The sequence below is a fragment of the Acipenser ruthenus genome, chromosome 9 (genome assembly GCF_902713425.1).
Source record: "Acipenser ruthenus chromosome 9, fAciRut3.2 maternal haplotype, whole genome shotgun sequence".
Classification (NCBI taxonomy): domain Eukaryota; kingdom Metazoa; phylum Chordata; class Actinopteri; order Acipenseriformes; family Acipenseridae; genus Acipenser; species Acipenser ruthenus.
Window position 1 is genome coordinate 6132904 of NC_081197.1, and position 22500 is coordinate 6155403.

The 22500-nt window shown below is 37.6% G+C and overlaps 2 protein-coding genes across 4 annotated transcripts in view; both read left to right on the plus strand.

The window, feature by feature from the left end:
- Positions 1–5962, plus strand: part of LOC117962710 (transcriptional coactivator YAP1-like) — a 26469-nt gene extending 20507 nt beyond the window's left edge. The window contains exons 3-4 of the mRNA XM_059030563.1: positions 2033–2211; positions 2701–5962. Coding sequence (XP_058886546.1) covers positions 2033–2211; positions 2701–2939 — 418 coding nt within the window. The 3' untranslated portion in view covers positions 2940–5962. The remainder of the gene's footprint in view (positions 1–2032; positions 2212–2700) is intronic.
- A 5983-nt stretch (positions 5963–11945) lies between these two features.
- The window catches only part of LOC131696570 (inhibitor of apoptosis protein-like), a 16327-nt gene continuing 5772 nt past the window's right edge, over positions 11946–22500 (plus strand). Inside the window, exons 1-6 of one of the 3 annotated variants that reach the window (XM_059030963.1) lie at positions 11946–12425; positions 17132–19011; positions 19363–19462; positions 20057–20135; positions 20233–20281; positions 21289–21531. In XM_059030963.1, coding sequence (XP_058886946.1) covers positions 18114–19011; positions 19363–19462; positions 20057–20135; positions 20233–20281; positions 21289–21531 — 1369 coding nt within the window. In that variant the 5' untranslated portion in view covers positions 11946–12425; positions 17132–18113. The other 2 variants (XM_059030964.1, XM_059030965.1) reach the window with 2 other exon arrangements.

Genomic DNA, 22500 nt, shown 5'->3' on the forward strand with positions numbered 1-22500 from the left:
AGCCAGTCCAACAAACACAGCCCCACACTTCACACGGAACAGCTTGCTTTGCCACTTCACCTTGTTACATCAGTTTATTAAAAAAAAACACTTAATACATGTTGGTGGGGTTCAGCATTTTACTGTGGGGCCCGCAGTGCTCCTGGTCTGTATCCAGTCAGTTGTTGTTTTACTTCATTCAGTCTCCAGGCAGGGTAAGAGGCATTGTTTTTGCTGCTGCGGCTCTTTAGTGTTTTGTTTTTTGTTTTTACTGTTAAAGGGGTTGACGTCACCAGCTGTACACAGCTGTACACAGCTGTAAATGGTTGCTGTTGCAGACAGTGTTTTTTTTTTCTTAAGTGGAATAGGCCATGTAAGATTGCTGTTTAACCTTTTCAGGGATGTACAGCTAGGGACAAAAGTTTTGCATCGCGTAGAATTTTAGGATTGAGACATTAATTAAAAAGAATGAAAACCTACATGAACATAATTTAGATATTTTATTTAACATTGTGTAATCCAAATAAACTACAACACGATATCGCCAGTGTCTACCGGAAGCCACAGTAGTAAGTAGTACAGTATTTTATGTTAGATTTCACATTAAAATGTGTTTTTCTTTTGGTATATGGAAAACTACAAACCAGTATGTATTTCATTGTGTTAACATGACATTATTCAACAGGTTTCATTCGACTTTATGAACTTGGTTAATTCTATAGGGTGATGCAAAACTTTTGGCAATCGCTGTACTTATTTGTAAGCGATTAGATTAGACAGCTGTGTTTCAGAAACTAAAGATGTTCAACATTACTAAAAAGAAATGTCATATTTTCAAAATAGATATCAAGATTCATTTTAGTTGTCTTTATATGAAACCGACACAGACTCTTTACAGTGGCACAGCAGGTGAGTTACCATTCTGTTCACACGCAGCAAAGTGGTTCAGGAAAGAGGAACGGAACAAGTTTTAAAACTTGGACATTTCTTGGAACAACAGTGTCAGAGTAGAGTACTTCTGTGAGCCCTTGACCTCATTACATCAGACATTTACTGGAAAGAAGCAAAGCAAGCCCAGGGAACCAACTAAACCCTGGGCTTGCAATACTGCTCATCATCAGTAATCCTGACAGGGCTGTGTTGATGACTCATTGCAGTCAGTTCTTTATCAGCAGAGCTGCCAAACAGCGCCCTCTTGTGTAAGGAAGCCTTCAGTGCTGTCATGTTAATGATTTAAACAGTTTTCTTTAAGTGGGGTTTGAACAACAAAAACAATAAAGTTGAAACCAACACTTCTGGATTTCTTGTTGTGCTGTTGCCTGTAGAACTCCACTGGAATCATGTCATTTAGAAAGGAAGTTAAATAATAAAACTTGTGTGAGTGAGCCCCCACCCCCATTTAAAAAAAAAAGGTATTCTGGTCCAAAGTTTACACAGTTCAGGAAAGCCAGTCGGTACAGTGCAAACAGAGCACCAAATAGCACCCAGAGCACTAGAGGTCTAAATGCTTGCAAACAACATGACCCTTTGCCTAAAAAAAACGTTACTGTAGTGCCAGGAGAGAACTGGGTTCATGGGGTCATGGGTTCATGGGGTGATGTGGGGGACGGGGACGGGGACGGGGACGGGGACGGGGACGGGGGGGGTGCAAAGGAACCTGGGTTTCCAGTCCATTAACGGATCTGGGTAAGCAGGACTGCATAGCAAGCGGACCATGAGAACATGTGGTTTGCACAGCACACACTGAAGTCTGCAGGCTCCTGCATGCACAATGGCCTTATTCATACTGCGCAATGCCGGATTCTGCCTACATATCTTAGTTTCTGCTAATTAGTACAGGCTTGCAGTATTGCTCCCTACCGGCCCCCCACCTGCCCCTTAAGTTTGGAATCCTGGGAAAAAGTGCTTGATTTGAACAACATCATTGAAGACATGCATTTCAATCCAATCAGTGTTTGTTTTTGTGTTTTTGGAAAACTACCAAGCGGTATGTAATTCAGTATTCTATAGGGTGGTGCAAAACCTTTGGCCACAGCTGTAAATCTTGCTAAAGACGTTTCCTTTCCTCTTGGGGATTCATTTGGTTAAAACTAATGTTCCACTTTTGTTTTCCTTTCAGCGGGACTTACCACTCCAGGGATGAAAGCACAGACAGTGGACTGAGCATGAGCAGCTACAGTGTGCCCAGGACGCCTGACGACTTCCTTAACAGTGTGGATGAAATGGACACAGGTAACCTTTTTTTCCCCAAATACCAACCAACCAACCATGTTATCCTGATAGGATATATTAAAAGGGATTACCATAGCCCATAACTTTAAACACTCAATCGTAAGAAACCAGATTATTTAAAGTACTAAAAGTTACGTGTTAAAACCTTCGACCAGCGATTAGTCCTTCATTTTACATACTATATGCTTTTCTTTGGAAACGTTAGACGACAGGCTCTATGTTGGTTCAGTTGCATGTTTTGAAATTGCTTAGTGTTACATTAGCTTTAGGAGTACTCGGTATAAAAACGGCCACTGATTTCTCTCAGTACTGCAGCTCTATGAAAGCATGGTGTGTAGATATTGAAGTGCTGCAAGAAATGACTTCCTCGTCATGGGAAGAAAGCAGGAAATTAGTCAACCTGCCCTGGAAGTAATTGTATGCTGCTTGAGAACGTAATGCTGTTTTAATTGTGATTGTAACCCTGCTTTCTTCCCTTCCCCCTCTCAGGCGACTCCCTTGGTCCGAGCGCCATGGCCACGCAGCCTAGCCGCTTCCCAGACTACCTTGACGCCATCCCGGGCACCAACGTGGACCTGGGCACCCTGGAGGGCGACAGCATGGCAGTGGAGACCGAGGAGCTGATGCCCAGCCTGCAGGAGGCGCTCAGCTCCGACATCCTGAACGACATGGAGTCTGTGCTGGCAGCCACCAAGATCGACAAAGAGAGCTTCCTCACGTGGTTATAGAGGAAGGCAAGCATCCTCCCCTTTCCCACATACCCCACTGCATGTGCGGGTCTCCTCACAAAAACTGCTGCCTAACAAAATCTGTGGAGGAGATGAAGATGATTACTGTTCCTTTTTTATGTTTTTTGTATCACATTTCAGTCTTTCAGGACTTGTTTCCTTTTCTGTGAAAGATGTTTCCTTTATTGATATATAAAAAGAAAAGGGTAAACAAGACATATGTGGAGGCAATTCTGCTTTTCTTCTTTGTCCTCAAAGGCTGGCCTATGAATTGACACTTTAAGGGCCCCCCAAATCTTTAAGCCTCTGTTTTTTTATGTTTTGGACACTTACTGGTTCAAGTATTGAGCCCCGATGAGCAGAACTGGGCCAGTGTGGGTATTACTTAGTATGTATGTGTTTTGCAGACCTTTGCAAAAGTAACCAACAATCTTCTGTGTTCTCTGCCTCACATTTGGCCAAAATCATCAATACCAGAATTGATATACATTGGGACGTCCTACTACTCCAGTTTCAGCATTTAAAAACATATTTTGTTTATTCCTTTTCTTTATTTTGTGTGTGCCTGAGAAACCAAAAATGACGTATCTGAACAAGCGAAATGGAACTCTTCTCAGTACTGATTTGGGAGTCCAGAGACGACGCCCAGTTTTGATGATCTCACTGCCGCGATGGGAGGGGCTTAGTGTTCAGATCCTGCTGCTTGGCTGGGCCAGCATGTTTCTTTTTCTTAGATGTGTCCTCATCAAATCAAGTGCCTTCAATTGTATTGTTTTTTTTTTTTTTTGGGGGGGGGGGGGGGGGGACAAACATATAATGCATCATAAATCAGTATATTAGAGTAAGAAATATTAATATGATGCACCATGAATGTTCTTTCACATTCTACAGTATAATCAAAATTATATTTCTGCCAAGATCTGTTTTAAACATTTTAAGATAGTGGTTTTATGAGAAATATATAGTAATGGGTATTTGGTGATCTTAAAAAAAAAAAAAAAAAAGTGAAAAAAACCCTTGCTTCTTTATTTTACATAGTCTTATTTAAGTCAGATGTGTCCTTGTGTTTTATCTGGTTTCCTTTTTTTAGTATGATTCGTGTACATTCATGCCTTGCATACATTGTTAGTTGAAACATATATACTAGATGAAACCTTCTTCGTAACCTTTTTTAGTTGCTATTTTAATGGATGGTTTTTTAAAAGAAAGACTTTTCAGCACATTACTGTGGGGCTGAGTTATTAGGATGTTGTAAGAGTTGGGTTTGCTACCCCTTCAGAATCTGTCCTAGTTCTGTGTAGAAATGAAGAGGCTCTATCGCCAGGATGTAATGTTATATACATCTCAAGTATAAAACAGAACGAAACACCCTGCTTGGAACACCTGCTTTCTGATAGCTGATATGAATCTCACAAAATACAGCAGCAGTGCTGGAAATATTTTGTAAAAATGTTTATTAAAACGACATGCCTGTCAACTATTTTTCCATTAAAAAAAAAAAAAAGATGTATTCCGACAGCCGTATCTTAGAAAGTGAAGAGAAGGAAAATGGGTCGTGGTCTGGCTGTTATGACCTTGCGGTGATACTCTACAGAAACATTTCTATCCATCCTTGCGAACTCTTGCCATGTAATGTGCTGAAGCTCGCTCACTGAAGACTGTAATGCAAGTGTATGTTGGTTGGAGGATTGGGTCGCAGAGTGTGCAAGTGTATAGCAGCAGTTAGCTGGGGGCTGATGGTTATATTGAGAATATGCACGTATGGATTTTAGCAGGTAGAGATGTTTGATATGAAAATATATGCAGGATTTGTTTTTGTTTTTTGTTTTTTTAATCACGGCTTCCAAAGAGTATTTTTTTTCTTTTTTATGAGCAACAACAACAAAGTACAGTAATTGTATAATCAGCCTTGTTTTTTGTTTAGTTTTGTATAAGCTAATGGGTGGTTTAGGTATTCTGTTCAGTGCCGCCAGGTCCTGGTGTGTATTTTTAGAAGTATGTACGGATGGAACAAGGTGAGAAGCCTTGTTTATTTAATGTTAAGGAGTTGTATTCTTTTTATTTTTGGCCCTGTGAGCGAAGTTTTTTTTTTTTTTTTCAGGAAGTGGAGTACAAAAGGCCATTCAGATGAACAAAATGTATTTTATCTGCTGTTTACATGTTAAGAGAAGAACAACGAAAACACTTCAGTGGACTTAAAACGCCACCTGTTTTTAAAAAGAACAAAAAAAAACACTTCCTATTGTTCACACTACACATGATGACTGTCGTTTACATTTAAATAGAACTCTAAAATAATTCACTACATTCTCTGTAGCAACAAAAATATAGGCCTCTTGTAATTATATTATTGTGATATACTTTTTTCTTTTTATAAAACTGTGACCCCCTCCCCCATTCCCAGTCCTCTCCTCTCCTCCCCACCTTACAATAAAGCAATCATTGGAGGGGTGTTGATTGTGGCAATTAATAAGACAAAGTTCTCCAGTGTTACCATGGAAATCAGGAGCCTATGGCTATTTTTAATTTTTTTTAAAACTTTTAAGAGCATAGTATCTGTAAAATGGTGGAGGTTTAAAATAACAATATAACAAGCAGTCAGAGCTGAAGCAATGCAACAAAGAAAAGCAAAGTATCTTCCGAACAAGTGGTTGTACAGCACTGTCTTTGCACGTTTCTATGGAGCTATTGCTAAACGGTTTTTTTTTTTGTTGTTGTCACTTAAGCATGGTTTTATGCAAGCTAGTGTGTGCTTGCCAGCATATGTAATAGTTGTTGACCTGTCTCTGTGTCTAGAGGTAGTACTAATCACGTTTTAAAGGTTTTGTATTAGAGAATTCCTAAATGCACACACATTGAATTTGTATTCAATAATGGATGTTTTGATTCTTTTTCTTTTTCTTAGATGTATGAGCATGCCAGTATGTTAGAAGCATACATTCTGTTACATTATATCTCTTTATATAAGACTTTTAAAATTGGCCTCTGTTCATATGGAATAAAATATATACTTTGTGGTAAAACTGCCTGTTTTTATTTTAGCTTGTTTGCCATATATATATATATATATATATATATATATATATATATATATATATATATATATATATATATATATATATATATATATATAATGAGAATGAATGACTCACCACTGGTTTCAAATACCCTACCTCTCACTAATCTTGAACTATCTTAACTAGATCTGAGAAACCAGCTTTGTGGGGTTGATTTGGTCAACCTATACCCCACCAGGACAAGCCAAAGTATATACAGTATATATACATTCCAATGCTAGGGATAAACCTTATTTCTTTAAAATAATGCCATGGGACCACACAGTAAACAGAACATAGATAAGCCCACTCTCTCTTCTCCCACATTCCCCACATGTCAGGGAAGTCTTCAGTTGCTGTTTTGATTGCACTGTTATGACAATCAGGATTACTTTACTGCTCCTTCAAGGCTCGGTATCACCTGGTTCCATAGAATGAAAGACCTGGGCTCTCACTGGCTTTAATCCATACCTGGTAACCCTGAAACCAGAGAAGGATATGAAGCTCAGCACTGATTCATTGTCCAAAGAAGGTTACCTCATATGGGCTTCTCTGTTTACTTTGCATGGACACACAAGTCAGTTTGCCCATTTTGAACTCGAGTGCTTATGATGTATATTAGAAAATAAGTAGTAAGAAGACAAGGCAACGAGTGCTACTTCCCCCGCTGGCTGAATGATGAATTGACTGGATAGAGAAGTTTAAATAAGCAAAGTATAGTACTACAACTATATAGTACTACAGCTAGGGGCCAACATTTTTGCATCACCCTATAAAATTGACTGATTTTGCTTCATAAAGTCGAATGAAACCTGCTGAATAATGTTAATTTAACATATCGAATTAAATACCAGTTTGTAGTTTTCCATATATGAAAAACTGACAAAAATTGAAACATGAAATACTTTACTACTATTCTGGCTTCTGGTAGACTTTTACGATATAATTTTGTAGTTTCTTTGATTATACAATTAAATAAAAGATCTAAATTATCTTCATCTAGTTTAAAAAAAATAAATGATAGCTCAATCTTAAAATTCTAGGTGATGCAAAACTTTTGGCCACAGCTGTACAGCATAAATCACGTATGAGAGAGCAATTTGTGAAAATTCTTGTACATCTTATCCAGTGCATAGAAAATGGGGTACAACTCTAAAATTAAAAAACAACACCAACTTTGTATATTTAATAGAGTTCTACTAAGTTAATAAATCATGTGTCCAAATGTCTCTTATTAAAAGAGAGTGTGAGCTTCTCAGTCCTCTCAATTAAACTAAGGAGTGGCTATAAGCCATGAAAGTGTCATCTGTAAGCTTTGTGTCTAATGGTGTTAACAGTTTAGTTAACTGGACACTATCCATATCCAAGCTCCTTAGTATGAAGGCCACCTGCTATGAAACATATGGAGTATATAGACAACCATACTTAAATGTACAGAGGTGGAACTGTAATTATTCCTGGAGCTTTCTTGAGTGCAAATGTTGTTTTCATTTTTTGGAGTTTCCACACTATAATTCCTTGTTTCCCTGTATTTTTTGTCTTACAGCAGGTGGCAGTCAATTCCACCAGTGCAGAGATGGAATTATTATTATTATTTTATCCAAGGCGACTAGGGTGTGTGAACTATGCATCAGCTGCAGAATCACTTACAACAACGTATCACCTGAAAGACGGGGCACAAGGAGGTTAAGTGACTTGCTTAAGGTCACACAGTGAGTGAGATGGGATTTGAACCGGGGACCTCCTGGTTACAAGCCCTTTTCTTTAACCACTGGACCACATGATGAACTACTTTTAATTAGTTTTGATTTATGCTTAAGGCGATATCAGCCAGTAAAGGGAGTATATTGCAATGTAACGTTCCTACACACACACTCCCTTCTTGACAGGTTCTAACATATCCATTTTTTATGGACGGTTGCTTCATTAAGGGGTTTGCCTTTCTCACCTCCCCGAACCAGTTTTGTTTTATTGTCTTTGTTTCCTGCATCGCCACTCTCCTGAGAAGTGTCTGGCACCCTGAGGGATTTAGCTAGTTTTTTCTCAAGCAATCTGCTTTTGCTTGACAGCAGCCACACCTTCCTGGAAACCACCTGGTTCTGCCTTTCTTTACAGACACTGTCCATTTTCTTCTCCAATATATGTTTCGAGGAACCCATATGTATAAAATGATTATCGTTCATGTTTTGAGTTCATTGTCTATATCAATGTTGATGGGTGATACAGTTGTACCTATAACTAGAGGATCACCTAACCAGTTGTAAAGGATCGTGGTCTTTGCAATTATCTTGGTATCCCATCCAGACATCTCTCAAAAGACGTACTGTACAAAGGATTGTAATGATCAAATATTCTCATAGCGGCGCCCAAAAATATATCCACTTTCCAGGAAGCAAATGCACTCAGCGTTTTCTTAACCTCTGGTCTCTGGTGGGGATGTGCAAACAGAATATTTTTCTCTTACTGTTCCCTCTAATATGTTTAGATGCCAGGTATTAATCTGTTGAAGTAATTGATAGGAAAATAATGAATAATGTATATCAATGAATTGCTTACTGTATCTAACTATGAAGGTGTGGTTTAAAAAATATGTATATGTATATTCCTTGAAGTTTGTGAATAAGACCCTGTTTCAGTCAGGACTCCTGCCTGGATGTGGTGCTCTGTCTGCCTTTCAGGGCACTGGTGCTGTATTTACATTATGATTGACATCTCTGAGTTCGACTGACAACCCCCTTGCAAAGCTGAAATTCAGGTTGGGGTCGGGGAGGAGAAGTTAAACTCAGCAGCACGGCAGAGACTGCAAAGAGAGGTTTAATTGTGCACGCGCACGCACGCACGCACACAAACACACACCCAAAGTATCTGAGGGTGACCATCTCTTACCATGCATTACCCTTATGCATGGTATATTTGTCATGTTTTTTATTTATTTATTTATTTATTTAATATGCTTTACCATGGCTCTCTGTGCTTTATTATGCATACCTATGCATTATCATGTTTTCACTGTGCTCTGTTACACTTTGCTATGGAGAATCAATGCTTAACAGAATAATATGGATACTGGTGAGGTGTCGTTTTTTTTTTGTTTTTTTTTTTACCAGTGTATTGTATGTGTATGTGTAATTATGCGTATTGTAAAATTAAAAACACAATCAGCCCTCCATAATTCGCCACCCATACAGAATAAGAAGTCAGCTCATTCTTGTGTATTTTGTATTTCAAGTCTACCCCACTAGGTGGTGTCAGACACCAGAATACTTTCAGGCGCCTGCGTTTCTGTTTCTACTTGCTGTGGCTTTGCGGTTAGAAAGCTTGATTGAAACAAAGATTCTACTAGATTGCTGCTGCATTGTACAGTTAACAGAAACGATTTCGGTGGAAAGTCTATTTCTTGTGGTCCCCCGCTGCTGAAGAAATCCCCTGTAAAGGTGACATAGTGGAGTCGTTTGTGCATGTCGGTGTCATGGCAATTTATGCGACCTATCACATTTTCGTAGTACGCATGCCCAAACTTGTTTCCCCCTTGCACTGCGCATGCCTAGATTTATTTCCCCCTGCAAACTGCGGACGCTCATCAATCACGAATGTCCAAGGCTTGAGATATGAAATACGTGTTTTGAAAACTTACATTTTATTTCACATGTAACTAATGTTTTATACTGAATACAGACAGGTGCTGTTAACGAACATTAAAGTGTACTACAGAGGGAGTTACATTTTGTAAAAGAAAAAAGAAAAAATGCACCTTTACGGTATAAGTTCACATTGTAGCGTAGCATCCTCAGGTACGCATTTGTAAAATAGTTTTGCAAAGGTAGCATACATATTATTATTATTATTATTATTATTATTGACCGATAAATTGTCCGAATATACACACACATTTTCCTTGGGATCATTTTAAAATGTATTAGATACAATGGATGTGAAATGGTATTTATTTATTTATTTATTTATTTATTCAATTTATTTATACAGCATCTTATGTCACAGACCCCAATGTGCTTTACAGAAAACATTTAAAAAAAATTTAAAAATAACCATAATACACACAGCATAACAAAACATAAAAATCTATAATAACATGACTATAATAATAAAAATACTTTTAAATAAGTGAATACATTTCCAATTATTAAAATAATAATAATAATCAAACAGTAATAATGGATATCAATAATAGAAAGACTATAATTAAAAGGCTTGTGTATATAAACAGGTCTTCAGGTGTGATAGTTTGACATCATAGAAGCACCCATCAAATTTTGTAACCTTCAATAGAGAATTGCCAATGTATGAAACCTTGACAGCTGGTCTGCACCCATCAAATTTTTCTACCTTCAATAAAGAACATGATCAAAGTCTGATATATTTGAGCCATCAATCAATTACTAACTCTAGAACAATTACAAAATACAGTATTACATTTTCACACCAAGCAGGTTTGGGTATATTGGAACTATATTGATTTATATGTATTATTATTATTATTTGTAGTAGTACTATTATGAATACATATATTTGTCTAGTGTGAGTTCCAATACTATTCGTTATGTTGTTGATATTAGTTTGAAAATAAGTAATGTTAATTATATTATATTATTTTAGTTTAGTTATGCTACTTGTTAGAATCTTTTAAACTACTATTTATAACCACTAAGATGAATTGTTTGATTGTTTTAACTTGACCAAAAAAAAAACCGTTTATAACAGTACAGATTAAATTTTGGTATGGGGTAGCAGATTTTGACCAGGTAGGAGATTTTGACAAGGTAGCAAAATTTGACTGTTATACATGTCATATTTTGCTAACTGGAGAACCGCTTATACACTTGTCATGAAACTTGATAGTAACATTATCTATTGCAGTTTTAAATTAATTTCTTAGCAGACGCCTAGATCTAGATAATTGCTTGTGAAATTGTAATTAAACATTCCATTGCTAATTCGGCCCATCTTGCTCGTTTGGTCATTAGTAGCTTTTTGATCCCAGAATCTCATCAAGCAGCTTCTTGAAGGATCCCAGGGTGTCAGCTTCAACAACATTACTGGGGAGTTAGTTCCAGAGTCTCACAATTCTATGGCTAAAAAAAGGCCTCCTGTTTTCTGTTCTGAATGCCCCTTTATCTAATCTCCATTTGTGACCCCTGGTCCTTGTTTCTTCTTTCAATGTATGAGTGTGGCACTGAAAATAGTATTTTTTTTTTTAAGTTCCAGAAATATATTAAGCTGAATACCAATAAGATATAGATGCACGGCTGTTTTTATTATTCTCATTTATTTATTGTATTACATTTATGTTTATCGATAACATTATTGACAGTATGAAGTGGTAATGTGACCGCTTCAGAGGACATTTTATTAAAAAGCCTGATATTACCGATAATCAACTACGAAATCCAGTTTCCCCACCCCCTCCCCACCCAGTATTTCCCGTGCATCCGCCTGAAGAGTACATTTTGTATCGATTTGCGCATTTCTGCGTCATGTGGTTTTCGTTGGAAAACGAAACTTAAAAGTTAGGTGGTTCCCTCTAGTGTCCATCAATACACAGTGAAATCGTATTGATCCGTGTGTTTTTTCAGAAATTCTTTACAATAGTTTTTGCGCACACTCAATAACATATTTCAGTTAAATATAAGAAAGCTAAGTAACTGGGGATTACAGAGTACCACTGTAAGCATTTAAATAGCTTTTTTGATCGTACGACCACGAGAGATATAGTCAACAAAAACAAACACAATGATGGCCAAATAATGCTACAGAAACCGAAATTAATAAAAGTAATTATCTTCTTTTTCATGCTGTTTTTTTTTTTTTTTTTACTGATTACATTTTACAATGATGTCAGTGGCTTACATCCCAGCCACGGCAGTGAATACAAATTTAGAGCAATCGGTAACCTGAAACTATGAAGTATTTCAACACGAGTCCACGACCAACATCCAAGTTTGACTGATAGACAGATAGACCTATTTAACCTCAGTAACTGCTGAAGATGCCTTTTAAAATTTCAGCCCATTGGAAAAGCAGTTCAGACAGCACCTCCGATAAATGTCTAAACTCTTGAGCAAAAGAATGTATATTGATTGCACACGTTTCATCAAAATTAGACAAGCGGCTCTGCGCAGATGCGTCTGTCTTTATGCGCAAACTGGTTGAAACTAAAGGGAGGACATTAAGCGTGTGCGACCATTTTCTTTCTCTGTATGCAGTGTGCGACTGCTATGCCACCATTGAAACAGACTAATTGATGGTTGACGCACAACCGGTACGCTTCCTGGTGGTGTGTTGTTTATCAGAAAAGAGCCGGCCATTTTACTATTCTTTCTTGGTTTTTTTTCATTTTTTTTAAACGCGTAGGGTGTTGTAAATTAGTACTACTAGTTTGAGGAACATAGGAAAGCACAATTCTGTTATGAAGGTAAGTTAAGGCATCTACATTGTGTTACGTTTGTCGGTGAACACAACAGCCTTAAATTATAGCCTTGTCAAATATACTTCTCTTTTTTTTGACTGCGAAAAGGGTGTTCTCTTCAGGTATACGAGTGATTCATCACAGAATTTTGTGGGGAAAAAAAAAAGAAACGTTTTCTTGCGCGTCCGTCCAGTCGTAGCTGTCAAATAAGGTTTTCTTTATTTTAGTAAGGCCTAGAAATGGTAAGTTTGTTTTCTTCCGTTGTCATTGTCTATGTGGTAAATAAAATACAAATTGTGTAGGCCTAAACCAAATTGAGCTAACAGAAATTACAACCTAATTGTTTTTCAAACAAAAACAAATTAACAGTCCAACTTCAAAAGCTGTTTTATTGGTCAAATTCTTTATATATATATATATATATATATATATATATATATATATATATATATATATATATATATAATTACACACACATTTTGTCATTGGGATCATTTTAAAATGTATCAGATACAATGGATATGATAATGTTGCTCAGTAGCTTGTTAGAGAATTGCCTAGGTATGAAAAATTAACAGCAGATCTGCACTTATCAAAGGAAGGTAATACAACAAATAATGAATAGGCTGTGGTTTAACAATGCTGTAGTAATTATACCACGGGTCATTTTAATAAGGAGTGGGAAAGGACTGTTGACCTTAATGTTCCATGTGACACGTCATGGGTTTTCCCCTGTAGTGTCAGTTAGTTAGTGAAGAACTAGTCCTTGTAATTAACAAACCCTGCACGATTTGAAACAAGAAAGACATGCAGAGTATCCAGTGAGTACAAATGTGTGTTTACATACTCTCAACAACATTCATGAAAAGTAGACATTTTATATGTATTTTATAGTCCTGTTTATTAAGTTCAGTTTGATGTACAGCAATTAAAAACACAATGTATTGGTTAAATGTTAATAAATATTTGATTTCTGGAATAGATAAGTAAAGGAAAAGACTTTTTTTATTTATTTTAATTCTAAATTGTATCTTTTTAATGAAATTGTATTTAAATGTAACAAATTGATTTGCTCCAAAACTGTTTCCTCTTTGAAACTTATTTAACTGGTTAACATTTTACAGAACCATTTAACAATGTGATTATGTGTTTATGTATTTTTATGGGAACTGCAAAGGGGGATATACCATGAAACTTGGAATTAACATGTATTGAATTATTGAGAATCAGATTTTGAAGATATAAGGGAGTGTCTGTCTGTACGTGTGATTTGTACTTCAAATTGTGATTAATTTAATTGGTAATACTTATTCTATTGCAAGGAACACTCATTATTATTATTATTATTATTATTATTATTATTATTATTATTATTATTATTATTATTATTATTATTACTATTATTTATTTCTTAGCAGACGCCCTTATCCAGGGCGACTTACAATTGTTACAAGATATCACATTATTTTTACATACAGTTACCCATTTATACAGTTGGGTTTTTACTGGAGCAATCTAGGTAAAGTACCTTGCTCAAGGGTACAGCAGCAGTGTCCCCTACCAGGGATTGAACCCACAACCCTCTGGTCAAGAGTCCAGAGCCCAGAGCCCTAACCACTACTCCACACTGCTACTCATGCATGCATATGTCACACTTTTTTTAAAATAAATAACTGAAGATAACTTTAGCACGTTATTGAGTGCATCTGGGATATTGTGTCTGTGCATATCAATATATTTCACATTCTCACATCTAGACATTTACCTTCAACTTGTAGTGATTCGTTGGGTACCCTTCCGCAGGAAATAGTAGTCCCATAAATGTTCATAAAGGATCACAAACATAATTGGATGGAAAAAACAACATAACTTTATTAAACAAAAAACTTGTTTTACTTTCCGGAGGTGATTATGGTTTATCTGGACAGTGCCAGATATTTGAATGGAGCAATATTACTGAACTGTTCGTGTCTCAGTTTGTTGTTGAAAGATATTGTCGAACTGGCAGGCTGTGATTGGCTGGCTCGGCAGGTATGGGTATAGGATTTGTTGTTTTTTGTCTTTCAATACAGCAAGTCAAAATGAAAAGGCCAGTAATTGTGTGGATTGATTTTAAATTTGATTCACAAAATTGGTGCTGAGACGTTACAGCGGGTATCTACAGTCTATTAATGCCTGCTAGAGCTGGAAGCTGATTGGTTGATGATACTGAATCGTTTTCTAGTATGGCTGTTTCTAGTAGTGGTTTCGTCACAAACACTTCCTTGGATATTGTTGCTACGCGGTTTTAAACAACATGGTGCGCTCATTGTTTTCTGCATAGGCTTTTTAAAAAACGAATTTTAAAGTGGAGAACACTCTTTCAAATCCGGGGATTAACAATCATTCGTGTATGATGGTGTCTTGAAAATCAAAAAAGTTTCAAACCTACGATGTCGAGGCAACTTTCTCGCGAAATTCACGCTCAGATTTTATTATAATTTATTTGTAAAGTATATAAACGATTTACAATGTATTTTTAAACAATAATACTAGTAGTTAATAATATTAATGACAAATACGGGGACTAGTTGACGCCGATTTATCATTCTGCTGTACATTTTAACAGTTGTGCTTCGTTGTTCTCTGTACAGTGACCTCTTACAATTTAATTTTACAGAAGTTTTAAAACGCACTAATGCCTTTTGCCATTGACTCGCCTGCTTGTTTAGAACCACATAGCAGAGCATGTGATGTCACACTAAAGATTAGAAAAGGATTCAGTACCGTCAGCCAATCAACTTCCAGTGCTAGCAGGCTCAGCACCAACTGTGATTGAAATTTATAATCAATCCGCGCAATGCTGCCTTTTTCTTTTTGACTTTATGTATTTAAGCATAGTTCACGTCTGTTGGACAATACATACTAAACAGGCATAGGTGGAGATTAAGGGGGCCAAGAAAATGATTAAGGGGCCCATTCATGACAGAGAATTCTGATTGAATCAATTTAAATCAGTTCAAAATTCAAAGATTTGATCGTTCCGCCCCTTCTCCTTGAACACATTACATCGTTTCACTGTCAGATTCTTTTAGAAAAGATTTGGTGGCTCTTAAAAGAGCCTTTGGTGGTTTTGCCGCTGCTTCCCCTCATGATGTTGTCTATGGCTGCACTCCTCCTCCGGGTTCATCTCCTGCCCCGCCTGCTGCTGGTCCCGCTCCCTGCACAGCTGTGTGATCTCCTACATGATCCAGAATATTTAGAAATGCAGCTCGACAATTCCTGCCGTGCCTTTCTCTCCACATGCATTCGTCCAGGTACAATGGTATCGTCGTTTCTGCCGTGCCCTGCATAGTTTTTTTAATTGTTTTTTAGCACGGGCTCAGTCACGATTCGGACATTGGCAGATATATCCCACTAATTTTGTGTAGCTGTTCTTTATCATACTCGTATGACATTTTTCACACCGGAAAAGTTTACTTAGAATATTAAACTTTTGAAATAAATAAATGATTATAAGCGGGTCTGTAGCAATATCACTGATGGTAATGATGTTGTATACCGAGGTATCTGATGTATCTACTGTCGCCATATCTGTTGTCATTTTTTTTGGTTTTTATTTTGGAAGCAGTAACCGACACAGGCCTTATTCTCCACCTGTGCCTGCTAGACACAATTAATTTTTATTATCCACCAAAACCAGCCAATCAATACCTTGCATCGACGAAAGCAACCAATCCTGTACCTGTACCTTCAACTGCCGAGAGCCAGTCACAGACTGTCAGCTCGACTGGAGCACAGACACCAGCATCTTTCAACAACAAAGCGTGACACAGACTGTTCAGTAATAGGCTGCATTCTAGATTCGGGAGAGAAAGGCTTTGACTGAGAGATTGTATTGGTAGTTCAGACTCCAACCTCCGACTTAAAACCCTAACAAGTTAACAAAAATAAAATAAAATCTCTCTCACTCTCTCTTGCTCATATATATATATATATATATATATATATATATATATATATAATATCACACACACACACACACACACAGAATGTCATCCTTGTTTTTTTTTATTTAAAAAAAAGCGTTCAGGACTATTTTCTTAGAACGTTTTTAATCAGTGGGAAGGTACCCGACGAATAAGTAGCCTACAAGTTCAAGGTAAATCTAGATTTTAAGTTTTTTTATATATATATATATATATATATAAGAAAACAATAGTAAAAATCATTTTCTAATAGCGATAGTGCCCTCCATTTTCTTTCTTAATGTGTTCAAAAGTCTTTACAGCGCAGACAAGTCAAATAGGACGTCACTGTGAAACTGATAATCGTCTCCAGTAATTAACTGGAACTCCTGTTGCCTAGAAAAGTATGATTTACATTACTTGATGGTAATCTCCCACATAATGCTCAATAGTTTTTGTATTAATGTATTTTGTTTTCTAATAGTTTAATCAGGGTGTTTTCTGTATTTAGGAAATGGACATTTCATTATTTTCCGATGATTCAAAACTGTTCAAGTGGGGGATTCAGGGTAATTTTATGTTGGTGTTTCACTTTTTATATCCAATAGAAGAAAGTGATACCTTTGGAAATATGTAGAATAGAAATGATGTTTTGTCTTCAAAACTGGTTTTGAATAAATTGTTCAATGGCATTTGTCACAGCATTCTGTTCCATATGCTGGGGATGTATGGAAAATTTTACAAATTTGTTCTTCTTTTCCTCAGGGTCGCATAAGAAGGCTGGAATAGAAGAAACGACTGGAGTTTTCAGCATTTTTATTTGATGTTTTCACAGTTAACCACTTACCATTTTACAGTTTAAGAAAACCTTTCATCATGGAGACCTAAACATCATAAAAAGGGGTGCCGGGGTTCAGGGAGAGAGTTCTGAATTAATATGGCATCTTAACAAAGGTGCTGGGCAAGGGGAAACCAGTGTTTTTGTTTGCTACACCATCAAACCATTAGTCTAATGTTAAGTCATCCGCGTGAATGTAGTTCTTTCTTAAAAATGGATAACACTCACATTACACAAATAAATATGAAGGAGATCGCTAAAAGCAGGAGCTATTTATTTAAACCTTGCAACTTAAAATCAAGCATCAATTTTTGGTCATCAAACGAACCAGGTTGACCACAGAAGGGACTGCTATTGGTGATTTTTTTGGTTTATATTCATGTTTAGTTTGCAGGCTTTAGTTCAGTACAACAGAACATGACTTGTTTCATTGGTTGCTGTAGGTAGCATGGCTGGCCTGGCAAGCCCAAAGTCTCGCCAGTGCTCGCCAACATGCAGTGTTTTAGGAGCTTTATTATTTTTTAAAATAAAGAGAATAAGTATATTTATTAACATCCATGCCTTTGTCAATCGCGCATCTATGCGTTAAAACAGACAGCTGTTGTTTTGTTTTACTTTTTTTTTTTTACTTCTAATGGTGAAAAACATACAGTTTGGATTGTTTCTGCTCCTGGAACCATAGTCATATGAAGATCATAACTTGCGACGTCTCATTTGTTTGCAACTACTAATGCTCTTTTTTGACATACTTTTGTTTAACCATCCAATATATACTAAACTCAAAAGCGTGTACTGGGGTTTCTAATCACCCCACTACATTCATGCTATTATTATAGTCTTTGTCTCTAGGTTTCCCTGTAATTCAGAACTCTCTCCCTGAAATGGGCACCCCTTTTTTACCTTCTCAAAATGGAGATACTAAAAAGCAACACCTTTTTTATGAACTTAATGCGCAACAATGCCCCAGTGGACCTGCGCTATGACTATTCCTCTGAACTCTTTCGTATGTCTACCTTCGCCAAATTCCCTGCCAGCGGTGCAGTGTTGGAGAGGAGTCTTGCGAGAGCTGGCTTTTATTACACTGGGGTGGGCGACCGTGTTCAGTGCTTCCGCTGCAAAGTGACGGTGGAGAACTGGCAGGCAGGAGAATGTCCTGCCGAAAGGCATAAGCGCCAGTCTCCCGACTGCCCTTTTGTTCAGGGGCTCGCCTCCAGCTCCAGCCTCCTGTCTTCCTCGCACTCCGCTTTCTCCCCTCCTCTTCAGAGCATCCTGCTGTCACAGATCTCGAACTCCACTTCCCCGCCACTAGTTGAGCAGCAGGTGGGCTATTTCAGTAACCGCTTCAGCAGCATTCCTCCCAGCCCCTTGTCCTCCCGGAGCACGGAGGATGTGTCTCAACAACGTCCAGCTACCTCTCAGCACCCCAGGATGCGCCGTGAGCAAGATCGTCTGGACACCTTCCAGAACTGGCCCCTGGCTAATATCACTCCCTCGGAGCTGGCCAAGGCAGGATTCTTCTACTTGGGACAGGGTGATAGGGTGGCGTGCTTCTCTTGCGGTGGAAATCTAAGCAACTGGGAGCCAGGAGACAGGGCCGTGTCGGAGCACCAGAGGCACTACCCCTCCTGCCGCTTTGTGAGGGGTGACGGAACAGATAATATTCCCCTTCCGGCGTCCATCACGTCCCTCAACGTGTCCAATCCTGCCATGCAGCTGTGCGAGGAAAGACTGCTCACATTTGTCAGCTGGCCGACAAGGATTCCTGTGCGACCCGATCAGCTGGCCAAAGCTGGTTTTTATTATGTGGGTAAGAATCTTTTTAATCTGTATTTGAAGTGCACGATGCACCATTTTCAAGAGGGTGCTTCCCACATGACGGAATACAAGGTAAAGCACACGAAAACGGCATGTGAAACAGAACATTTTGCTACAAACAAAAACAAATAAGTAGCAAGAGGAAACAAAGTGATATGGGTGGGATTGGTAAGGTTTTCCAGCTGTTTGCAGTTGTGTATGCATGATACACACATTATTGTTAATCAGTGACTTAAAGGTTAATACAGCTGAATAAGGCCAACTGTTGTCTTGCCTGTAAGTAAGTAATTGTCATGGTCTTTGGTATTGTAATATAAACAACACCTGAAATTTTGCTTTGAAGGTCGAAATGATGATGTAAAGTGCTTCTGCTGCGACGGTGGATTGAGGTGCTGGGAGTCGGGTGACGACCCATGGGTGGAGCATGCTAAATGGTTTCCAAGGTTGGTATCAGCTACAGTGTTACTTTGTACAGACAACCAACAGGATGCTGGGTTAACTTTTTTAGATGTTAAGATTTGATTACGGAATATCCTACTTGAGTGGATTACCAAAAATAGTCGTATCTGTAATAGTGTGCATGACGGTACTACTTATACCACATGGAAACCCCCCTCCCCCACCGTGACACATAAATAACTTCAGAAATGAGATCAGACTCCATTTATTTCTGAAGCCTTTCAAAAGAGCAGGAAAACACTGGTTAAAGTAAGATTCATTCCAGGGGGCCAGCTGCTTTATGTGAAGATACATCTCAATAAGGGACATTTAATCAGCCAGGGTACCAAACATAACCATTTACTTCCCAGTCTTGAAATTCAGAACCCCTCCAATAAAACATAGCATATGGTCAGGAACCAGGAGTCTGAGGAATCAGCCCCTGTTTGTTAACCCTGTTAGAAAGTGAGCGTTGTTCACAAAAGTACAATGTCTTCAAATTGTGTGTGCCTCCTCAATGTTCTTTATTTTGCCACTTGCCTTGTTAAATCACACAAGCAGCTTGAAAGATTGTCCATCTGCTTCTTTTGTATTTGCAGATGTGAGTATCTTCTGCAGGAAAAGGGTCAAGATTTCGTCCATCAGATTCAGGCCAGGTTCCCACGTCTCTTTGAGCAGGTATATGACCACTGGGTGCTGTGATGAAGGTTAAAAAGGACTCGCTTTTGGGGCAATAGATAACATTTTTTCTCTTTTTGTTTTTGTTTATTCTTAGTTGTTGGCAAATGGGGACCACAGTTCTCGTGAATTTTCTGATCCAACAGGTATGTGTGAATAAGATGTTGGTTGTTCTATACTGTACTCTATTGGAATAAAAAAAAAACAACTACTAAGTTTAGTATTTTGCTTCAAAACTGAAAGATGGATAGTGCTAATTTAAAAATTAATGCATATTTGTTTGGTTTAAGGCCAGTTTGCAAATTAAATGATTTTTATTAAACTTCTTCGTGAAATGTTAATCATGACTCACTGACATTTTAAACAGTTCACACTTAGTAATATGTGGATCTCAGTGTCCAGCGAAAATACGTTGCTGGTTATTTAAGTAAAATGTGTTAGGACTCTACATAACATATTCATGACACGTTAACGTTCCAGTAACTTAAACCCTGTGCATTTACTGGAACAGTCCTGCGAAGAAGTCCTGCCTTTTGCCCTTCACTCATGCATGCACTGACGGAAGAATGACTAGTAAATGTTATGTTAGTGGGTGTAGACGGGTTTAGAAAAAAATACAATACACCCAACCCAACAGAAAATCCTCATAGAATACTTATAATGGTGTCCATTACTAAATAAAATGTGTTTAATTCTTTACATAACTCGGTCAAAAATTTAATTTATTTTTTTTTTAAAACAATATCTAATCGTTCAAAAATATACATTTCTAAGGAAGCAGTCACAAATTGACATGACAGAAAGGAAATTGAGATGACAACTTGCGTCAGTTGAGTGTTCTTTAGAACTACTTCATCAATGATTACATTTCACACCCTGGTCTTCATAATTCCATTTTGTGTATAAACAGTTGTGTTTTTTCTTTTGTTGCTGTAGGCAAGTTTAAACTTCTGCATCATGTATCGACTTGTGACTGGAATCCTTTTGAAATCTTGTGATAATTCAATCTTTGTCCCTTTTAAGATGAGCAATGATATAGTCATAATTTCTGATGAAAGTTTTCCACTCCTGTGAAATGCCTCCTAGCTTGTTCCGCTAAGTCTTTTGAGCAGTTAGTGTAGAATCCAACGTCTTTGTGCCTGTTTCTAATTAGTGGTTCACCTTGGGGTTGGAGAGGAGAGGTCTGAGGATGCAGTCATGATGAACACCCCAGTGGTGAAGGCAGCCCTGGATATTGGGTTTGACCGAAATCTTGTGAAGCAAACGGTCCAGAGCAAAATATTGAGCACGGGCGAAAACTACAAAACAGTCCAGGAACTCGTAACTGATCTCCTCAACGCTGAAGACGAGAAAAGAGAAGAAGAAAAAGAGAGAATTGCAGAGGAAATGGCTTCAGGTATACAATTCAGAAATAAATATATTCAAACTAGCAGCTCCATGCACAGTGTTGTTGGCAAAGGCAGAAATGTAATTTCTCCACCATAAACATGAAAGTGTTTCTACCACCAGTCAGTTTAACTGTATGCATCTTCACTACCATTATTTCACTATTCCTATTATGTTTTTACTAGTATTATTACTACACTTTTATTTAGACATACCCACTTCCCAGCTATTCTTTCACAATGTCACTCACACCTTTACTGTTGAATGTATACAAGTTTGACACAGTAATCCCTAGTAAAGAAGTACAAATAGTTCCTCTTGGGTTCAGTATATTGTAATGGTTTCACGTCCTTGTTAATGGTGTATGTATAGCACGCACTTCTGAACACAGCAAAAAAAAAAAAAAAAAAAAAAAAAATGAACTAACCCTGTGGTTAAGCATTGACCATATAGGAACAGACAATTCAAGAAGATGACCTTGCTAAAATAATGCAACAGGAACAGCACTCGGAATTTTTATTTGGCTATATTTAGAAGTTCCATGTGTAAATCACGTTCAATTTCAGTCATGCAGCTGGCTGTTAAAATGCATTACATACTGTTTAAAAAAGCATATTTTATGACACAAAGTTGTTGTTAGTAACAACAGTACAGTTTGTGTTCCATATCCAGTTCTGATGTCTGAGGATAGCGGAGTGTTTACAGTTATAACACCCCTGGCAGTACTGAATGAGAATGAAGTTAAAGGGTTAACTGGGCAGATCAAGTTCCACACACGCCCTGGAAATCCCCAAGCTAGGATTCTCGGAAGTTCCCACATTTGTTTGTGCCTTATCACTGGGTCAAAATTGTGTCTTTATTGCAATTTTTAAACAATATGCTTCCAAGAACTGCAGGATTTTATCAATCGTGAAAGGTCCAGAATGCTTTTATTGTATTACACCCTTCCTCTTCTTGCCATACATAATGCACCTTCATA